General features: G+C 38.5%; 1 protein-coding gene across 1 annotated transcript in view; it reads right to left on the bottom strand.

Moving 5' to 3' along the window:
• The window catches only part of ADGRV1 (adhesion G protein-coupled receptor V1), a 577,341-nt gene that overhangs the window by 448,169 nt on the left and 106,579 nt on the right, over positions 1 to 22,593 (bottom strand). Inside the window, exons 25-30 of the mRNA XM_037012118.2 lie at positions 20,357 to 20,486; positions 8,700 to 8,780; positions 7,234 to 7,373; positions 5,088 to 5,697; positions 2,591 to 2,806; positions 774 to 989 (exon numbers count right to left, since the gene is read on the bottom strand). Of these exons, the coding sequence (XP_036868013.2) occupies positions 774 to 989; positions 2,591 to 2,806; positions 5,088 to 5,697; positions 7,234 to 7,373; positions 8,700 to 8,780; positions 20,357 to 20,486 (1,393 nt within the window). The remainder of the gene's footprint in view (positions 1 to 773; positions 990 to 2,590; positions 2,807 to 5,087; positions 5,698 to 7,233; positions 7,374 to 8,699; positions 8,781 to 20,356; positions 20,487 to 22,593) is intronic.

Raw genomic sequence — 22,593 nt, forward strand, 5'->3', positions numbered from 1 at the left:
ACTAAAATAGAAATACCATTTGACCCAGAATTCCACTCCTAGGAATTTACCCTAAGAATGCAGGAGCCCAGTTTGAAAAAGACATATGCACCCCTATGTTTATCACAGCACTATTTACAATAGCCAAAAAATGAAAGCAACCTAAGTGTCCATCAGTAGATGAATGGATAAAGAAGATGTGGTACACTTACACAATGGAATATTATTCAACCATAAGAAGAAAACAAATCCTGCCATTTACAACAACATGGATGGAGCTAGAGGGTATTATGCTCAGTGAAATAAGCCAGGTGGAGAAAGACAAGTAGCAAATGATTTCACTTATCTGTGGAGCACAAGACCAAAGCAAAAACTGAAGGACCAAAACAGCAACTGACTCACAGAACCCAAGAATGGACTAACAGTTGCCAAAGGAAAAGGGACTGGGGAGGGTGGGTGGGAAGAGAGGGAGGAGGGGAATAAGGGGCCTTACAATTAGCACACATAACATAGAGGGGCGGGCATGGGGAAGGCAGTATAGCAAGTAGTGACTCTATAGCACCTTAATACACTGATGGACAGTGACTGTAATGGGGAATGTGGTGGGGACTTGATAATGGGGAGAATCTAATAACCACAATGTTGCTCCTGTGATTATATATTAATGGTACCAAAATAAAAAAGTTAATCAGAAAAAAAAAAGGAAACAAGATTAAATCAATCTTGAGTCTCTAAAAATAAAGAAATGTATAATCTACACAGCCAAGTAAAAGAGAAAAAACTAGTTTGGTTACCGAATAATCCATAGGGGTCATCAGAGGCCTCAATAATAATAATCGCCTCTGTTAATACCCCTACTTTGGCTCCACCTGTTGTTTCATTCAGCAGTTGCACAAGAAAAGATTCTTCCAGCTCAGGGTAGATGTCATTAATGATATATATTGGCACAGCTTTACTGATCTCCCCTTCTAGCAAGACCACATCCGATGAAGCTATACTATAATCTTCACCTATAAAGACAAAAAGTAAACTGCTAAGACTTATCCAAAATATGATAGTAACATTCCATACACTGGGGAAACACTAATTTCAAATTAGTATCAAAGACAGTGTCAAATTTCATGGATATATTTGGACAGCTTTTTGAGGATATTGACTACACTTATTTTAAATAACATTTCACTTTTCTTGCTCATAAAAATGGGTTTGATATCACAGAATAATGAAAAGGACATCCAAAGGGTGTTCAAGTTCACTCTTTCATTTTTAGAAAGATATAAATATGTGTATGTGTATATGCGTGTGTGTGTGTGTGTGTGTATATATATATATATATACACACACACATGCATATATACAATTTGTTCTATTTGTCATATAGAGATAAATATAGGGGCAGGGAGAGAGACAGAGATAAGGATAGGGACAGAGACAAGTATACAGGTATGGATATAGACATAGATATAGAAAGTGATTCATTACCCCAAAATAAACCTTTATCTACAAAAGAAAAATGTGTATAATGCTTTAAAGACAAAAAATAAGATTAGAATTTTGATCTCACTGGAGAGATAAATCATACTGTTATACAGATTTGAGCATGTCCACCATCATCAATGTTATAGCTGGAAACTATGGACTTTCCTACAAAGTTCGATTAATAGCTCCTATTGCATACTGCTCAGAGTGGCAGGAGCTTTGCTCCTGGTCAAACAGTGGGCAGGGAAGGAGGAAGAAGAGGCTTCCTATGGAGCCTGAGGGCTAATTTCCTACAACTCTGATTCATCCTCCCCATCTGTCACCATGTAAGGCCTCCAACAGACAGTCAGGCATTCCTGGGCTACCCACCCCAAATGTGCGTACATGTGCACATGCACACATATAGACACACACAAACACATCCCACTCAGGGACTAGGTGAGCCTGGTTTACTATCTTTTCAAGCAAGTATCATATCGGGATGACTTATTTTTAAAAATCAAGCATGCCATCACATTCTTTCACACTTGTGTTCCTTTGAGTATATTGAAAGATTCTAAGTGAACAGCTTTTAGGCAAACCTCCTAGACGCTGTAACTGCATCGTCAAAGGCGGTGGTCTCCTGATGTTTGCATTTGGCAATGAAATTATACTGCTTATGCATAAAACAGTTAATGCTAACCATCTTTTACATGTTCTTCATAAATAAACTACCAGACAAGATAATGGGTTAAGAGACAAGACCGTTGCCAAGCACAGCAATCATATGTCTGTGCATTTAATCCTGCATTCCACAGTATCATTTACACATGAATCTCTTAAAAAAAAAAAAAAGAATACACACAGAGAAAACTGAACAATGCTTTCTTTAGTTTACTTTTCATGGGTTTTATGCATATTCTGATCATCACAGCTTTAAAGTTCATATACAATTCTGCCAACAGTTTTCACAAACTCTACAAAATCACTGTCACAGATATATGAGAAAAGCTCTAGGTTTGGGCCTTAAAAAGGAGGCAAGAGTATTATTGTTCTCTGGGCGATTTTTCTAACTACATCTTTGAATGGCTTTGTTAATGAGAGAGAGGATTTCCTTCTAAAACACTTCACTGCTCCTCAGCTCTTTTCTCACCAGCTACTGCAGTCACTGGCACGGCTTTAAACTTCACAGAAACATCTGCAAATGCTCCCCCTGCTCTGGTCACATTGATAATGGGCCCAACATGATTTTCTGCCACTCGAACAACTGGTGCTGAGAGCTGAAGAATTCCAAATGCATCATCATTGGCGATGATAATTAGATGAGCAATCGTTTCTATCTTAGGCCCAAGGCGTGGAGAATTTGGAACTGAAAAACAGAAGAAAAACTAATATATCATAATTCTCAGAACTGACTAAAAGTCATCAGAAAGCGTTGGCAAGATTCCATCAGCCAAACAGGATCACCATTTGGTGTTTTCTCTCTACTACTTATATCAAAAAATATTTGTTGATTACTATGTACCAGCACTACTTAGACACTGGGGATTCAAAGACAAATCAAACAGGAAGTCCTTACCCCCTTGTAGCTTTACATTCTGGGAGGATTTTTATTCCAGAATCCTCAGCAAAGGAAAAGTTACCCTACAGGGATATCTTAATAAGTACTGGAAATTTGTCAAAAGGCAAAAAATTATTAGAGCATAACTAATCATCACTCACATAATATTACAACAGATAATGAGGAAACCTACATAATTATGCTCTCCTAATCAGTTATAAGTATATCATGAAATTTTTTAAAAACAGCATTTCAGTCACAAAATTAAGTAGAAAAGTAATTTAGCTCCTTGCCCTCAAAGACCAACAGCAAATCATCTTACTCTAATTAAATTACCACCTCTCTGCTTCCCTGTCCTGCCTCACAAATCTATTCCTCCCTGCCCCATTTTAGTTAATAGTCACTCAACCACCTCATCAGAAAGGAGAGTCAGCCTCAATGCTACCTCATCTGATACAATAGAGTGTGCTCATACTTTTAAAGCTCTCTTACTTCCCACTGATTTAAAGAGAGCAAAACTTACTTTGAGGGCATTTAGGACCTTCCACAAACTCCCTGATTTAGTTTCTGGGTTCATTTCCAAACAGCACCCTTGCCAAAACAGAAAAGTGACCTTCTTACACAAACTAAGTATCACCAAACTGAAGTAAACAATTTTAAGTCCATATTTAGAATATCTATAACAATTGATAATAAATAAAATTTAACCTTTTTAAAAACAAGTAATTTCAATGATATATAGGCCAGACCATGCTAACTTATGTCATAGTTAAAATCAAAAACTATTAAAAAATGTAATTAAACTAAATTAGAACAAGAGAGGCAGTGACAGAGAGAGCTGTAGCAGCAGACATTGTTTCACTGTGTACTATTTGCCAGCCACTGTTCTAAGCACTTGTCTTGTATCAAGTTATGTGATGCCCACACCATCTCCCCACCTCTACGTGGTAGGTACCACTGTATACTTTTACAGATGAGGAATCAGAGGCACAAAGATATTAAGGACATCACCAAAAGTTTCACGCTAGTACCTTGTGGACACAGTCAAGAAGCATTCTTAAGGGTTTGTCAGATCTCTTGCTCCCTATTTACAATTCCTCACCAAAACAGGTATAAAACCTTCATCTTTTACTTCTGTTCATTCTGTCCTGCGCTCTCACCCCGGTGCTGCTTGCCAGTCTTCTCACACTGCTCTCCTAAAAGTTGACGATTACACTCAGAGTAACACAGACCCTATCAGGTTCTACACTGATTTTACTTATTAAAACTTGAGTCAATATCACACAGATGTGAACTTAATTATTCCACACCATGGCTTACTCCTATACTGAATTGCCTAAAGCATGGTGCATGGTTCCAGAAACATACATACCAAGAATTAAAATTCACATTGATTGTTTCTCCCATCACACAACACACTGATATGCCATATGCCATGTTATTAATAATAATCGTTTATATTTATGGATACTAACAATGTACCAGACACTGCATGAATTTTCTTATCTGTTACCCTATTGAAGCCCCTTGACTTATTTTCCAATAGAAGCTGTTGCAACAGATCCTCTGGCCAACGGGGATCACTCCTTATTTTGCACTCCTGTTCTCAACCAATGCCTTCTTCTCAGCTCCCACAGTGCCTACAAGTTTACAGGATTTCTTTCTGCTCCACAGTCCTCTCCCCTTTCCCTCACACATGCTCCTTAACAATACAAAGGGCCTCTACTGGTTAGGTAATCTTCCAGAGTAGATCAAGACAAGAGAAGCTCAGAATCTTGCTAGCAAAATTGATTCTAGAATCTTTTGGAAGCTACTATATATATATATATATAGTACCGTAGTACTAGAGGTCAGTTACACAGAAGCTTCTAAAAATTTAGTCTGTGAATGTAATGACTTTTAAAATATGACTTCATGTTTTCAAGCGTCCCATTTCCATCTGCCTTATAAATTTTTATAAGATGGTGCTTTCAAAGTTAGAGCTTACCATTTTTATAGAATTTTCTATTATATCCAATTCTTAATTTGTTGTTTTATGATTCTTACCTACAATAATAATAATAATAATAATACACTAATGGTTACTTACTTGGGCGATTCTGCACTCTCTCTACTAAAGTAGCATTGAGTAGTTCAATAAACACCGACTCTGATCTTTCTGGTTCATCATCATCCAAAATTGAAATATTTATTGTTGCCTCACTCTGGTTGGCTCTAAAAAAAGCAAATCCAGAAGCTGGTGTATAGTCTCTTCCTTGAGTTGCTCTGGCTAAATTAGGTGGAAAATAAGGCAGTTTTTCCAAATCATCCAGTGTTGCATATGTGACTCTGACTTTTCCCATGAGGCCTTTTAACCGTATTATTGATAATGTGATGTTCCGCATTGCCTCCTCAACTTCAATAGGTCTCGTTTTCTCAGAAAAGATGAAGACCCCATAAGGATCGTCACTAGCCAAAACTGTTAAAGTGGCATTAGCACGAGCTCCCAAAGAGCCGCTGGAGACACTGAGGATGGACACAGAGAACGCCTTGTCTAGTTCTGGGTCCTCATCTGGCAGCACTTGCACTGTGATGTCGGCAGTCTTCTGCCCAATCTCAAATGTGACGTTGCCAGAGGTGAAGGCGAGATCACCATCAGGATCAGAGTCGATGCTCCACAGCAAAGTCACGTGAGACAGAGCTCCATGACTTCTTATAATCTATAAAATATTTAATATTAAAATGAGTTAAATAGGGATTAATATTATCCATTCAGAGGTTTGTAAATACAGAATGATAGCAGCATAGTATAGTTTTATTTATTTTATATAAGTTGTTCTCAAAAATGTAAGATTCTTGAAGCACTACGCATCTTTCAAGACCTCACCAAGCCCTACTTAAAAAGTGACTGTTGCATAAAATTACAAATTGAACAGTTTGAGCTTCTTACTAAATTACTGTTGTATGTGCAATCATATATTAGTAATAAAACAAATGATTATATTTAAGCAGACTCATTAAAATATTTTATATTTACTGCAAAGATGGTATATATATACTTCACAGTAAGGAGTGATATTTTTCTGAAAAGCTAGCTATAAAACTCATTCTTAAAAACATTATATTTCCTTTTATCTTCAATTTAATGAAAAACAAACTCACTGAAGAGCATATTTGCCCAGTTTAATACATTTAAGAAGTAAAAAAATGCTTCTGTCACTAATACTCTAAGAATAAAAAGTTTTCGAAATACTCCAATAAGTCTCAAATAATAGTAACTTTTATTTATACTGGAAATATGAATGTTAACTAAAAACAAAATTTGAGACAGGGATTTTATAAAACTTGATCCTTTCCCTTCATTCTTTTTTTTCTTTTTTGGATAACAAGTTAATCTTTTTAAAGTTGTTTAAATTATTCCACAACAGTATATTTGAGTACAGAAGGGATATATTTTGAGTGATCTTTCTTCATTATTTGTATAAAATCCAAGGAAGCTGAGGCAAGCCTCTAAGTGCTCCTTTCAATTATTTAACAACAGAATCCTACTTAATTTCTACTGGAACAAAGCAGAGGAGTAAACACACACACACACACATACACACAATAGAGAGTTATTAGTATTGGTGTTAATATTTTGGAATTTCTTTCCTTTTGGAGGAGAGGTAGAATTGTATTTCTCTACCCAGTGACATTAGGCATGTCCACATGACTTGCTTTGACCAATGAAGTGTAAGTATAAACGCTGTGCATGGCTTCCACAAAGAAGCTGGAAGAGAAAGGATGCAGTTCTCTCAGTCCACATCTCCCCACTTCATGAAGATAAGAAGGCCTGTTGAGTGTAGCCTCTGTAAGCCCTTGACCCATAAGTGACTGATGACTGCCAATTTAAACTGGACATATACCAGGAGCAAAACACAAATCTGTGTTACATTGTCACTGAGCTTCAGAAGATGTTTCTTACCACAGCCTATGTGAAATTATACAAAATTCTACTAAAATAACTCTTGTGGTACAGCTCCATTATATTCTTTAAGAGCCAGGAAAATTCTCAGAATCATGGTGAATTTATGTACAAAGCTAAATACAAAGAAAAATGCCAAATCACTTTTCAATGGTCAATTTGTATTGTCTGTGCCACTACGCTCATTCCCCTTCGACCTACATAGGAAAATAAATTGACATAAAGCATACCTTCATAATATAAGTTTTCTAAGAACAGAAAGCATCTGAGACTGGAGGAAAAATGTACTCACATTTAACACAACAGTGCTGTACCCATCTTCTGGCTCCGTTCCATTGACAAAGAGTGACTCAGGGCTAAATTCAAATATACCATGAGCATGGTCAGAAGCCGCAATTGTCACTAGAATTTGGGAAGCCACTCCTAGGCTGGCTGCATGAGTAAATTTGAACAAGAAAATGTTAATCAGTAATTTACAAATCAAATGAAAAGCCAAGGAACAACTTTTTGAAGACAGCTGTATCATTCATGAGTATGTTCCAATTTGTTTTAGAAAGAAAGGCAGGCACAAATGGTTGCCACAATATTCATGCTTTTATGACCTTTCTCTATTCTGGCACCAATGTGATATACAAGTGCTGCTTAAGCACTTGGAGAAGAATAAGGGAAAACTTGTTTTTCCTTATTCTTCTCCATGAAAGAGAACATTCCTCCACGCAGAGCACATGCAGAAAGTCTCCCACGACCTTTGCTGAACTCAGAAGAACATGAGCCAAATGACTTTTACCTTTAAACTGAAACAGCAGCTTCCCTGGGATTTTCACCAATCTGACTTAACAGATTCTTGGTTTCCAGATGTGCATTAATTCTAGGCCTATTTTTCATCATATTATGATATTGTAGATCACCCTCTTCTGGCCCCAAACAGTCCAATCTTGTAACTAAAAAGGTACCAATATCTACAGACGTACTTAATGTTTTCCTGATAAGTGTGTTCAACTTTTATGTTACATTAATATACGCAAACAAAAAAATGAAGAATCCTAAATGCAACTGAGTAATTAAATACAAGTTTACAGGAGGCACTGGTAGAAGTTAGGAATGAGAGGACTAGGAACATGAGTTCTAATCCTAAAACGTAAAGCCAAACATTGTGAAAAAAGAACATTTGAGAATCAGAAAGTTGTCCCTCAAAAAATAAGTATTCTACACATTCTCTCCTCCTATGAAATAATATTTGAGGTAAAATGCTGAATCATGTTTGTGTATGAATCTACTTCAAAAGGCATCCTCTTTTCAATATTCCCCCCATTAATTGGCAATTTTTCTCCCACGTGTTTTAATTAAGTGCTACATTAAACACTCATGGTTCTTTTTATAAAGAAAATAAGCATGATGTATTTAACGTGAAAATACAGATACTCTGTCTCTTTTTAGGTGTTCAAAGCTATATAAAATGCTTTTCAAAGAAAATTATTTTTATAAGAGATATTCAAGCATTTCTATTACAATTAGAATCAATTAACTGCATGAGGCTCCTACAAAGAGGAAAGTCTAGTCTTTGAAGGCAGAGGCAAGAACCTGACTCTGACTTGATCACTTCCTAGCTGGGTGACTATAATACTTTGAAAAGTTGATGTTATGGTTAATGAGATAAAATATGTTAAGGGCCTGTACATAGTAGGTATCAAAAAAAATGGTTAGTATTGTTGTCTCTAAAAAGAAAAGTTAATAAAGGGCCTTGGAACAGGTGCTTACCACGTCTGTGAATAGCTGGAAGGAAGAAGTCCATGTCCCCATCACCACTACCACTGCCATCAACCCTAAAGAGTTCAGTCACTTCACAGGAAGACACACAGAGAGACAGCCCACACAGCACACAGTGACACAATGAGAAAATTGAGAGCTCTTAAAACTTATCCAACAAAGAGCAAAATGCAGTAATATTCACCCAATGACATACATTCTTCCATGGAAAATTAATTATTTTAAGCAGTGAAAGTATAACGTATAACATTAGTCAAGCTACCAATTAACAAAATTTTCATTCATAACATCAGGAAATATTCCATAAAAGTTGTGTTTGGTATTTCCCATTTCTGCAAATTTAACCAGTTTTATTTTTAAATTTTCACTTCTTGCAGCAATGTGATTTGTTCTTAACATTTTAACTATTTTTAAAAGAATTTTGTGTGCATATAATCATGTATTTAGGCCTATATGCCTATGAAAATCACCCTGCCACTCACAACCACCAACTAAAATTTAGGGGAATGCATCTAACACTCCAGCTGCACATTCAAATTCCCACCATATCCACCATTCACAGGCTTGATTACCCTTTTGCCCCTGACACTGTGCAAAGAACCCTAGACAGGCAGTCTGAAAAACTGCTTCAGCCCTGGCTCTGAAAGATACCAGCTGTAAAGCCTTCAACAAATCACACCTCTTAGTACCTCAGTTTTTTCTCACCTATAAAAGGGGCTGCCTTTTTTAAAAGCTGCTGTAAAGATCAAATAAATCATATTGTGAAAAATAAAGTACATAGGCAATATATAAGGACTATAATAAAGATAAAGTGGCTTTACCTTCACTCCCAATACATCTTACACTCCAACCATTATTTTACCAAATGCCTGCAGACAAAGAAGACAAGGACAGAGATGGCAGCAGTGGAAAAGGAGAGGAGCAAGAGAGGCCAGGCCACATCCACACCTGTGCAACCCCAGCAGTAGCCTTGACTGACATGCAAGGGTAACAACTGCCCTGCTCTTCTGAGCTTCCGCTCAACAGGACTGGGATATACCAGAGAGGAGAATTTATGGCACCCAATACCTAAACTCTTCTTGGAACCTTAAAAGGCAAATGGGAGGCGGAGCCAAGATGGCGGCGTGAGTAGAGCAGTGGAAATCTCCTCCCAAAAACACATAGAGCTATGAAAATATAACAAAGAAAAATCTTCCTAAAATAGAGACCACAGGACACAGGACAACATCCAGACCACATCCACACCTGCAAGAACCCAGCGCCTTGTGAAGGGGGTAAGATACAAGCCTCAGCCCGGCGGGACCCGAGTGCCCCTCCCCCCGGCTCCCGGCGGGTGGAGAGAAACCGGAGCGGTTTTTTTTTTTTTTTTTTTTTTTTTTTGGCGAGCGCTTTTTGGAAGCCTTAGAGGGACGGGCCCCCGTTGCTGGGGAGGCAGGGTGGCGGGACCGGTGAGGAGGTGCCTGGGAACGGCGCCGGAGGACAAAGAATATCCCGCGTTTCTCTCTGCGAGACCTGGGGGCGGGTGCCTGAGACCGGTGCCTGAGGACGGAGGAGGTCGCGCGTTTTTCCCTTTTTTTTTTTTTTTTTTTTCTCTTTTTGGCGAGCGCTTTTTGGAAGCCTTGAAGGGACGGGGACCCCAGTGCTAGGGAGGCACGGTGGCGGGACTGGTAAGCGGGTGGCTGGGACCGGCGCCTGAGGACAAAGAATATCCCCCGTTTTTCCCTGTGGTACCGGTGGGCGGGTGCCTGAGACCGGCACTTGAGGACAGAGGAAATCGCGCGTTTTTCCCCTTTTTTTTTTTCTCTTTTCTGCGAGTGCTTTTTGGAAGCCTAGAAGGGACAGGGACCCCGGTGCTAGGGAGGCAGGGTGGCGGGACTGGTGAGCGGGTGCCTGGGACCGGCACCTGAGGACAAAGAATATCCCGCATTTTTCCCTGTGGGACCGGTGGGTGGGTGCCTGAGACCAGCACCTGAGGACGGAAGAAATCGCGCGTTTTTCCCCTTTTTTTTCTCTCTTTTTGCCGAGTGCTTTTTGGAAGCCTTGAAGGGACAGGGACCCCGGTGCTAGGGAGGCAGGGCGGTGGGACTGGTGAGCGGGTGCCTGGGACCAGTGCCTGAGGACAAAGAATATTGAGCGTTCCTTCCCTGCGGGACCGGTGGGTGGGTGCTTTTTGGAAGCCTTGAAAGGACAGGGACCCTGGTGCTAGGGAGACAGGGCAGCAGGACCAGTGAGCGGGTGCCTGGGACCGGCACCTGAGGACAAAAAAAAAAAAAAAAAAAAAAAATCGCTTGTTTTTTCCTTTTTTTTCCTTTTTTTTTTTTCTCTTTCTTTCTGTTCCCTCTCTCATTGTTGCTGTTGTTGTTTTGGTTTGGAGAGTGCTTTTTGGAAATCTTAAAGGGGCAGGACAGGTGACTTAGACCAGAAGCAGGGAATCTGGGGATCTCTGGGCACTCTAACCCCCTGGGCAGCAGGGAGCACAGAGGCCCCTTACGGAGATAAATAGTCTCCTGGCTGCTCCCCCTCCAACGGGGTTCCACCATTTTGGAGGAACAGCCCCAGCCAGGCCAAGCCCACAGCAACAGCGGAGATAAACCCCAAAGCAACTGGGCAGGAAGCAGAAGCCCTGTCTGCGCACAGCTGCCCAGCACAAGCCACTAGAGGTCGCTATTCTCCCAGGAAAAGGCTACAAACCAACAAGAAGGGAAGCTCTTCCAGCGGTCACTTGTACCAGCTCTGCAAACTATCTCTATCACCATGAAAAGGCAAAACTACAGGCAGACAAAGATCACAGAGACAACACCTGAGAAGGAGACAGACCTAACTAGTCCTCCTGAAAAAGAATTCAAAATAAAAATCATGAACATGCTGACAGAGATGCAGAAAAAAATGCAAGAGCAATGGGATGAGATGCAGAGAAAAATGCAAGAGCAGTGGGATGAGATGCAGAGAAAAATGCAAGAGCAGTGGGATGAAGTCCGGAAGGAGATCACAGATGTCAGGAAAGAGATCACAGAAGTGAAACAATCCCTGGAAGGATTTATAAGCAGAATGGATAAGATGCAAGAGGCCATTGAAGGAATAGAAGCCAGAGAACAGGAACGTATAGAAGCTGACATAGAGAGAGATAAAAGGATCTCCAGGAATGAAACAACACTAAGAGAAATATGTGACCAATACAAAAGGAAAAACATTCGTATTATAGGGATACCAGAAGAGGAAGAAAGAGGAAAAGGGATAGAAAGTGTCTTTGAAGAAATAATTGCTGAAAACTTCCCCAAACTGGGGGAGGAAATAATCGAACAGACCATGGAATTATACAGAACCCCCAACAGAACGGATCCAAGGAGGACAACACCAAGACACATAATAATTAAAATGGCAAGGATCAAGGACAAGGAAAGAGTTTTAAAGGCAGCTAGAGAGAAACAGGTCACCTATAAAGGAAAACCAATCAGGCTAACATCAGACTTCTCAACAGAAACCCTACAGGCCAGAAGAGAATGGCATGATATACTTAATGCAATGAAACAGAAGGGCCTTGAACCAAGGATACTGTATCCAGCACGACTATCATTTAAATATGATGGTGGGATCAAACAATTCCCAGACAAGCAAAAGCTGAGGGAATTTGTTTCCCACAAACCACCTCTACAGGGCATCCTACAGGGACTGCTCTAGATGGGAGCACCCCTAAAAAGAGCACAGAACAAAACACACAACATATGAAGAATGGAGGAGGAGGAATAAGAAGGGAGAGAAGAAAAGAATCTCCAGACAGTGTATATAACAGCTCAATAAGCGAGCTAAGTTAGGCAGTAAGATACTAAAGAAGCTAACCTTGAACCTTTGGTAACCACGAATCTAAAGCCTGCAATGGCAATAAGTACATATCTTTCAATAGTCACCCTAAATGTAAATGGACTTAATGCACCAATCAAAAGACATAGAGTAATACAATGGATAAAAAAGCAAGACCCATCTATATGCTGCTTACAAGAAACTCACCTTAAACCCAAAGATAAGCATAGAATAGAAGTCGAGGGATGGAAAAACATATTTCAGGCAAACAACAGTGAGAAGAAAGCAGGGGTTGCAGTACTAATATCAGACAAAATAGACTTCAAAACAAAGAAAGTAACAAGAGATAAAGAAGGCCACTACATAATGATAAAGGGCTTAGTCCAACAAGAGGATATAACCATTCTAAATATATATGCACCCAATACAGGAGCACCAGCATATGTGAAGCAAATACTAACAGAACTAAAGAGGGAAATAGACTGCAATGCATTCATTGTAGGAGACTTCAACACACCACTCACCCCAAAGGATAGATCCACCGGGCAGAAAATAAGTAAAGACACACAGGCACTGAACAACACACTAGAACAGATGGACCTAACAGACATCTATAGAACTTTACATCCAAAAGCAACAGGATATACATTCTTCTCAAGTGCACATGGAACATTCTCCAGAATAGACCACATACTAGCTCACAAAAAGAGCCTCAGTAAATTCCACAATATTGAAATTCTACCAACCAATTTTTCAGACCACAAAGGTATGAAAGTAGAAATAAATTCTACAAAGAAAACAAAAAGGCTCACAAACACATGGAGGCTTAACAACATGCTACTAAATAATCAATGGATCAATGAACAAATCAAAATAGAGATCAAGGAATATATAGAAACAAATGACAACAACAACGCTAAGCCCCAACTTCTGTGGGATGCAGCGAAAGCAGTCTTAAGAGGAAAGTATATAGCAATCCAGGCACACTTGAAGAAGGAAGAACAATCCCAAATGAATAGTCTAACATCACAACTATTAAAACTGGAAAAAGAAGAACAAATGAGGCCTAAAGTCAGCAGAAGGAGGGACATAATAAAGATCAGAGAAGAAATAAACAAAATTGAGAAGAATAAAACAATAGCAAAAATCAACGAAACCAAGAGCTGGTTCTTTGAGAAAATAAACAAAATAGATAAGCCTCTAGCCCAACTTATTAAGAGAAAAAGAGAGTCAACACAAATCAACATAATCAGAAATGAGAATGGAAAAATCACGACAGACTCCACAGAAATACAAAGAATTATTAAAGACTACTATGAAAACCTATATGCCAACAAGCTGGAAAACCTAGAAGAAATGGACAACTTCCTAGAAAAATACAACCTCCCAAGACTGACCAAGGAAGAAACACAAAAGTTAAACAAACCAATTACAAGCAAAGAAATTGAAACAGTAATCAAAAAACTCCCCAAGAACAAAACCCCGGGGCCGGACGGATTTACCACGGAATTTTATCAGACACACAGAGAAGACATAATACCCATTCTCCTTAAAGTGTTCCACAAAATAGAAGAAGAGGGAATACTCCCAAACTCATTCTATGAAGCCAACATCACCCTAATACCAAAACCAGGCAAAGACCCCACCAAAAAAGAAAATTACAGACCAATATCCCTGATGAATGTAGATGCAAAAATACTCAATAAAATATTAGCAAACAGAATTCAACAGTATATCAAAAGGATCATACACCATGACCAAGTGGGGTTCATCCCAGGGATGCAAGGATGGTACAACATTCGAAAATCCATCAACATCATCCACCACATCAACAAAAAGAAAGACAAAAACCACATGATCATCTCCATAGATGCTGAAAAAGCATTTGACAAAATTCAACATCCATTCATGATAAAAACTCTCAGCAAAATGGGAATAGAGGGCAAGTACCTCAACATAATAAAGGCCATATATGATAAACCCACAGCCAGCATTATACTGAACAGCGAGAAGCTGAAAGCATTTCCACTGAGATCGGGAACCAGACAGGGATGCCCACTCTCCCCACTGTTATTTAACATAGTACTGGAGGTCCTAGCCACGGCAATCAGACAAAACAAAGAAATACAAGGAATCCAGATTGGTAAAGAAGAAGTTAAACTGTCACTATTTGCAGATGATATGATACTGTACATAAAAAACCCTAAAGACTCCACTCCAAAACTACTAGAACTGATATCGGAATACAGCAAAGTTGCAGGATACAAAATCAACACACAGAAATCTGTAGGTTTCCTATACACTAACAACGAATCAATAGAAAGAGAAATCAGGAAAACAATTCCATTCACCATTGCATCAAAAAGAATAAAATACCTAGGAATAAACCTAACCAAGGAAGTGAAAGACTTATACTCTGAAAACTACAAGTCACTCTTAAGAGAAATTAAAGGGGACACTAATAAATGGAAACTCATCCCATGCTCATGGCTAGGAAGAATTAATATTGTCAAAATGGCCATCCTGCCGAAAGCAATATACAAATTTGATGCAATCCCTCTCAAATTACCAGCAACATTCTTCAATGAATTGGAACAAATAATTCAAAAATTCATATGGAAACACCAAAGACCCCGAATAGCCAAAGCAATCCTGAAAAAGAAGAATAAAGTAGGGGGGATCTCACTCCCCAACTTCAAGCTCTACTACAAAGCCATAGTAATCAAGACAATTTGGTACTGGCACAAGAACAGAGCCACAGACCAGTGGAACAGATTAGAGACCCCAGAAATTAACCCAAACATATATGGTCAATTAATATTTGATAAAGGAGCCATGGACATACAATGGCAAAATGACAGTCTCTTCAACAGATGGTGCTGGCAAAACTGGACAGCTACATGTAGGAGAATGAAACTGGACCATTGTCTAACCCCATATACAAAGGTAAACTCAAAATGGATCAAAGACCTGAATGTAAGTCACGAAACCATTAAACTCTTGGAAAAAAACATAGGCAAAAACCTCTTAGACATAAACATGAGTGATCTCTTCTTGAACATATCTCCCCGGGCAAGGAAAACAACAGCAAAAATGAGCAAGTGGGACTACATTAAGCTGAAAAGCTTCTGTACAGCGAAAGACACCATCAATAGAAGAAAAAGGAACCCTACAGTATGGGAGAATATATTTGAAAATGACAGATCTGATAAAGGCTTGACGTCCAGAATATATAAAGAGCTCACATGCCTCAACAAACAAAAAACAAATAACCCAATTAAAAAATGGGCAGAGGAACTGAACAGACAGTTCTCCAAAAAAGAAATACAGATGGCCAAGAGACACATGAAAAGATGCTCCACATCACTAATTATCAGAGAAATGCAAATTAAAACTACAATGAGGTATCACCTCACACCAGTAAGGATAGCTGCCATCCAAAAGACAAACAACAACAAATGTAGGCGAGGCTGTGGAGAAAGGGGAACCCTCCTACACTGCTGGTGGGAATGTAAATTAGTTCAACCATTGTGGAAAGCAGTATGGAGGTGCATCAAAATGCTCAAAACAGACCTACCATTTGACCCAGGAATTCCACTCCTAGGAATTTACCCTAAGAACGCAGCAATCAAGTTTGAGAAAGACAGATGCACTCCTATGTTTATCGCAGCACTATTTACAATAGCCAAGAATTGGAAGCAACCTAAATGTCCATCTGTAGATGAATGGATAAAGAAGATGTGGTACATATACACAATGGAATACTACTCAGCCATAAGAAGTGGAAAAATCCAACCATTTGTAGCAACATGGATGGAGCTGGAGAGTATTATGCTCAGTGAAATAAGCCAAGCGGAGAAAGAGAAATACCAAATGATTTCACTCATCTGAGGAGTATAGGAACAAAGGAAAAACTGAAGGAACAAAACAGCAGCAGAATTACAGAATCCAAAAATGGACTAACAGGTACCAAAGGGAAAGGAACTGGGGAGGATGGGTGGGCAGGGAGGGATAAGGGGGGGGAAGAAGAAGGGGGGTATTAAGATTAGCATGCATGGGGGGGAGGGAGAAAGGGGAGGGTGGGCTGCACAACACAGAGAGGACAAGTAGTGACTCTACCACATTTTGCTAAGCTGATGGACAGTAACCGTAATGTGGTTGTTAGGGGGGACCTGATATAGGGGAGAGCATAGTAAACATAGTATTCTTCAGGTAAGTGTAGATTAAAAATTTAAAAAAAAAAAAGAAAGAAAGAAAGAAAAGGGGGATTACTCCTTAACAGGATAAAACTATTGGTAAATCAAAGATCAACGCATGCTTTAAATATCCTTAATGTTGATCACTTAAAGGGTGTCAGATGATCAGCTATGGAGGTACTCTTTTCTGATAATATTCCTTTCTCTTAATTAAAAAAAAAAAAAAAAAAAAAAAAAAGCAGTTACTGTGTGCTGACCTCCAATGAGTTCTGCACAGTGGTATAGAGGGCATGTCAAAGTGTGGGCAAAGGGTCTGTTTGTTTCTACGCAGAAGATCAAGGCCTAGCTTGGATACCCAGAAAATGAACTAAGATACGATATGAGGAGGAGCTTCCGGCATCAGCACTCTCTGGAGGACTCGTGCCGGGGGATGATCATCAAAAAGCCTCTACAGGGATCCGGACGATGCTGCGGTTGTGGCTGCATCCAGCCCACCGTCTCCTGGACTTGCCATAGGAATGAGGAGGGAGATGTCTAGGCTGGCATGTGCATACAGTGAGACAACGAATTTGACCGGATCTGTACTGTTGGAACTCAACCAGGAGTTGGGAGGGGTGCAAGTTGTAGCACCCCAAAATCTCATGACTATAGACTATCTATGGTTAAAAGAACATATGGGATGTGAACAGATCCCAGAAATGGGCTGCTTTAATTTGTCTGATGGTTCAAGTACAGTTGGAAAATATCCATCATATCATAGATAAATTTTCACAAATGCCTAGGGTGCCTAAATGGTTTTCTTGGCTTCACTGGAGATGGCTGGTAATTATAGATTTGCTTTGTTTATGTCACCGTATTCCTATTATGTTAATATGTGTGTGCAAATTAGTTAGTAGTTTAAAACCTATACATACTTAAGGTACTATACAAGAAGATATGTCAAAGAAATAATCAATCCTCCCAAGTTTCCTTCATATGCTACATCTATAGCTTTTCTTCTTCCTTCCTAATTACAAACCTTAAATAGAATTCGTGCCTCATATCGAATTTACCGAGTATCATAATTCCTCCAGGTGGTAAAGATACCTCGAGACAAGTGCTGGGCATAGAAGCAACAGGGCATAAATCTGCAAAGAAGTAAAAAGCTAACCTTTGCAAACAATATGGCTTCTCTCTCACTTACCAACTTTACATTTCCCTGTATGGCCGCGGAAGATGACTGGTTAGCCAGAGACGGGTAAGATTCCTCAAGGGAGGAACAACCTAAGACAGGCACAGTCGCAGGGGGGCCATCAGGTGAGAATTTGGGGATCAACAGAGGTGAGGCTCAGAACCTCACCCCCCCTGCTTTGAGAGAAATCTTCTGCATCCGTGGATGTCTTGCTGCCCTTGTCTAGCCTGGATTAATACTTAGTCCATAGGCACACACCTGATCATCTGATCATCTACATTTGCCTTCTTACAGCACTAAACTATGTTTTCTACCTTTATCTTGCATCTACCTACCACTTCAGCATTTTATCAAAAATAAAAATAATAATAATAATAGGAGAAATGTGGGATCAACATATAAATCAAGTACAAAAATCAAATGAATATTCATATTTGACCTGATGGTTTATAGGTCATATTGCATGATCAAAACCGAAAGTTTCTGTGATGAATGCCCTTGTACTGTTCACCATGTAAGAATTTATTCACTCTGTAAGAATTCGTTCACCATGTAAGAACTTGTTCATTATGCTTCAGAAGATTGGAGACTGACGAGAATTAGGCTTGAGATGGATTAATGATTGTACATTGAGCATTGACCCCCCTATACTGAATTTTATTGTTGTTAACAACCATTTGATCAATAAATATGAGAGATGCCCTCTCAAAAAAAAAAAAAAAAAAAAAGGCAAATGGATTTCAGGGAATACCCAGGGCATGGTTATGCCACCCATATTATCCACAAGTTATAAGAGAGAGAAGTTCAATACCAATGCACTCTGCCTAGTGCATGACATCTATTCAGGTGGCCATCTTTCATAGACTGCTTTACAGACAAAACAGCATTGAATAAGGGTTGTTCCCTTGACCCTCAAAAGAATTTAGCTATACAAGATATTTCACTTCTTAAGCAGTCTCTAGCTCTGACTCAAGGAGTGGAGGCCAGGGTCTGGATTCCTTTACCTCTAATCCCAATTCACTGAATGAAAAGTCAGATTCTCTGCCACTACAGCTTCTAAGAAACTGCACGATTTGTTTTCCAATGAGTGCTCGTGCCCAATTAATACACAACAGTGGGACATGTGTGAAGAAGTTCATACATAAAATCGTTATGTATTACTGTAATTACAAGTACTATTTCTGAAGAATATCTGATGTTCCTTATTAACCAATATTAAGTAATGATCACTAACATTTTCTCTACTACATAAGGATTTCAGCTCCATGTGATATAAAAAATAACTTTTCAAATATTTTAACAGTGACCTTTGATAAATGAAGTCCTGTCATGAAAATGATTCAGAGATCTGAGGACCTGTTTCTGGAGCACAAAAAAGCTGTTATTTTTTTATGCCACCTGCCAAATAGGTTGCCCAGCATATTTTTACTGTTGTACACAGCCAACCGAGCTGTGGTGCTGTTTAACCATTTCCCTGGCTCAGCCTCCTTTGCTTTCACCCAGGTTTTGGGAACACAGAGAAGGGAAATATTGGAAAACTTTGCATACTTAGCCTAAAGTCTCACTACATAGTAAAAGACAATTTTAATATTTCTGTCCAACCAATTCCCTCCCTTTGGATGGCTTTCATAGTACTCTGACTTTCTTCATTACAACATGAAGACACAGTAAGACAATAATACCAGGTTTTGCAATAGAGGGAATTGTCTTCATGAACACCATTCCAGCTCTCAGTGTCTTACATATATAAAGTAATATGACGCATATCACATGTATTCTGTAACACACCCTGAAGCACCTGATAATCAGACACACTTCTGCAAAGAAACATATAAAAAGTTTACCTAAATGGGATAAAGATTATAAATAGCCTCTCTTCAATACAAATGAGTTTTGCCACAAAATGAATTTTGACTCCAAAAAATATTGGTAAGAAAAGCTTTTTGAATATCAGCATTAAGGATAAAGGGGTGTTGACCTGTATGATTGATAATCACCTCCTAGTAGGTTACCTAAAAGGACTAGTTTTTAACTGTGCTATACCTGAAGATAGCGCTAAAAAAGCTACTGTGAAAATTGAAAAAGGAAGAAAGGAGAGAAGTGAGTTTTAAGGGCACCTAATATGAATGACAACTAAAATTAGGTGATTGATACTGTACAATTACACTATTTCATTCTAAAAGCACATCACTTTAGGAAACAACAATGGATAATAAAAGGGGGGAAACAGCACAATTGTGGTGTCTTTAACATAAACATTAGAGATACTAACTCAGAATTAACCAAACCTCACTCCATCAGAAACTGTCTACCATATAGTTAAAGTAATTATTAACATTCAGGCTGCTCTTTCCAAAAACTAGTCATTCATTCATTTAAGAAAAAAGTAAGGTTAATTAAAAGGATATTTCCTTAAAACAATCTATTATCATCATGGTCTGGGGACAAGCAAATATTTGATATTTTTGAGTCACCAGTCTTACCTCCTCCCTCCAAGTTTAGCAATTCAACTTTAAAAGATTTTTCCAATTCAGGTATAAAATTATCAGTGATGTTAACAGAAATGTATTTATATCTTTCTCCTGGTTGAAATTCTAAGGTACCAGCCACACTCTGAAATACAAATAAAAGATTCATCATTAGATTATAGTTATTCTGTATATGAATGCACAAAATGAAGTCTTCTCCATGCCCCAGACTGATATACTGAAAAATAACATAACTAAAATATAAAATTGAAAACACTTAAGTGAATACAAATAGTGCTCGATATAAAGTTTAAACAAATATTCTCAAACTAAATAAAGTATATGGATTTTTATTTCTCTTATTGCCTATTCATCAAAAAAGTACTCAAAGCAAATGAAAAATCTAAATAGGTAATATCCACAAATTTCTAAATTAATTCAATGATGTGCAAAGAACTCTCCTGACCAAGTACATTTCAAACTATTCAAATTATATCATTGAGTGATTTAAATATTCAATGCATAATACTGCCATTTTCATTCTGACAATTTTTTCAAGCAATAATAAATATCAGTCTATTGGGCATTAACCTTTCCCTGATTATACTTGATACAGATTCACCATCAGAAAAGTTCACATACAACAAGAAAAACAAAAAGTTACTTAAATTACAAGTCTTAAAACCCTTTTTCTCCTATTCTCTCTTATATGAGCATTTTTACCTCAATTCATTTATAATTTTTTAAATTTCTCTAGTGGTAGGTGTGTGGACAACTGTATTTCATCTTGTGGAGCTACTAGTGATCTTAAAGCTAAATTGAGGAACCCAAGTACCATCTCACTTATTCATTCATACATTAACTTTTTAAAATATTTATCAAACACATTGCATGTGCACACTATCACCTTAGATGCTTGGGATTTGAAAACAAGCAAGACAAATCTCTAGCCCCATGGAGAACATTCCAGAAGGAGTGTTAGGCATGTAATAAAATAATTTGAATAGAATAACTGCTTTACAAGGTGTACATTTAGATCAAGAGTAATTAACTTTGCCTAGAGAATAGTTGTCAGTGGAACAATTCTACAAGTTTTAACAACAGAAATCACATTTGACTGCTACAGGAAACCATCTTACTTGACCTTAACAAGATCTTACACAGTTAGCCATTTCTTCTTCAGGAAACATGTTCTTCTCTGGTATTCCATATCACACTCCTATTTTTCCTACCTTTCTAGCTCACCCATTCTGAGATTCTTTACCTATTTAACATTGTCCTGATGCCTTCTAAAAACTGTTGTTCATCAGACTCTCTCTAGACAAGGCTAGCGTATACTAGGCTTTTAATACTACTTACATGCTCCCAATTCCCAAATTTCTATCTCCAGCCCCTAATAACTTAATTTGGATCTTAATACCTATTTAAAAGTTTTCTTATAATTTCTGTCAGAATTTTTAATTCATGATCTTCCCTTAAAATCTATGCATTGCCCAATCCTTTCCACAGCAGTAAATTAAATTGTAAAACAGCAAGTTGCTTATGCCCAGAACCAGGGAGTCACTTTGATACCCGTCTGCTTAACACTAACAATCTTCAAATTCTGCCATTTTCACTGTTAAATATTTCTTGAGCTCACTTACTTCTTTTCATCTACACTATTATGTGCTTGCCCCAGGATACTATCACCTCTTGCCTTGTTCCACAGAATGAACTCCTTACTGGTCTTTCTGTATCAAGTGCCTATGTCTTCTAATCCACTCTGCACAGTTTAGCCTAATGACCTTTTATAAATATGTTAACACCTTTCAGTTACTTCTCCTTTGTTTCTAAAATAAAAGCCACAACATGTAGCATGATCCCTAAGGCTCAGGATGCACCAGTCCGTGTACATTTTATCTTTTATCTCCACACCTGGCTCTCCAAGTTCCAGAAACATTGGTCTCTCTGTTCTTTCCGACAACCTGTGCTCCTCCCTACATTAAAGCCATCTTACTATTTCACTCATGCCATTCTACTAGTCTCAAGTAATTCTTCCCCCTTCATTGAATTTGCTAGTTTTCCCCTACTTAAACTTCAGAGCCTAGCAGAGATATCACTTGCCCTCCTCCTTAGCCACCCAGACTATGTCAATACCCACCCCTCCCCCAAAGTACCAACTCTGAACATTTCCCTCAACCATGATTCAGTCATTAATTAGTGTTTAATATCACTCTTCAGAGCTGGAAGTAAGCCCTTAGCAGAGGGAGCAT

This window comes from Manis javanica, chromosome 1 (genome assembly GCF_040802235.1).
Source record: "Manis javanica isolate MJ-LG chromosome 1, MJ_LKY, whole genome shotgun sequence".
Taxonomy (NCBI): Eukaryota; Metazoa; Chordata; class Mammalia; order Pholidota; family Manidae; genus Manis; species Manis javanica.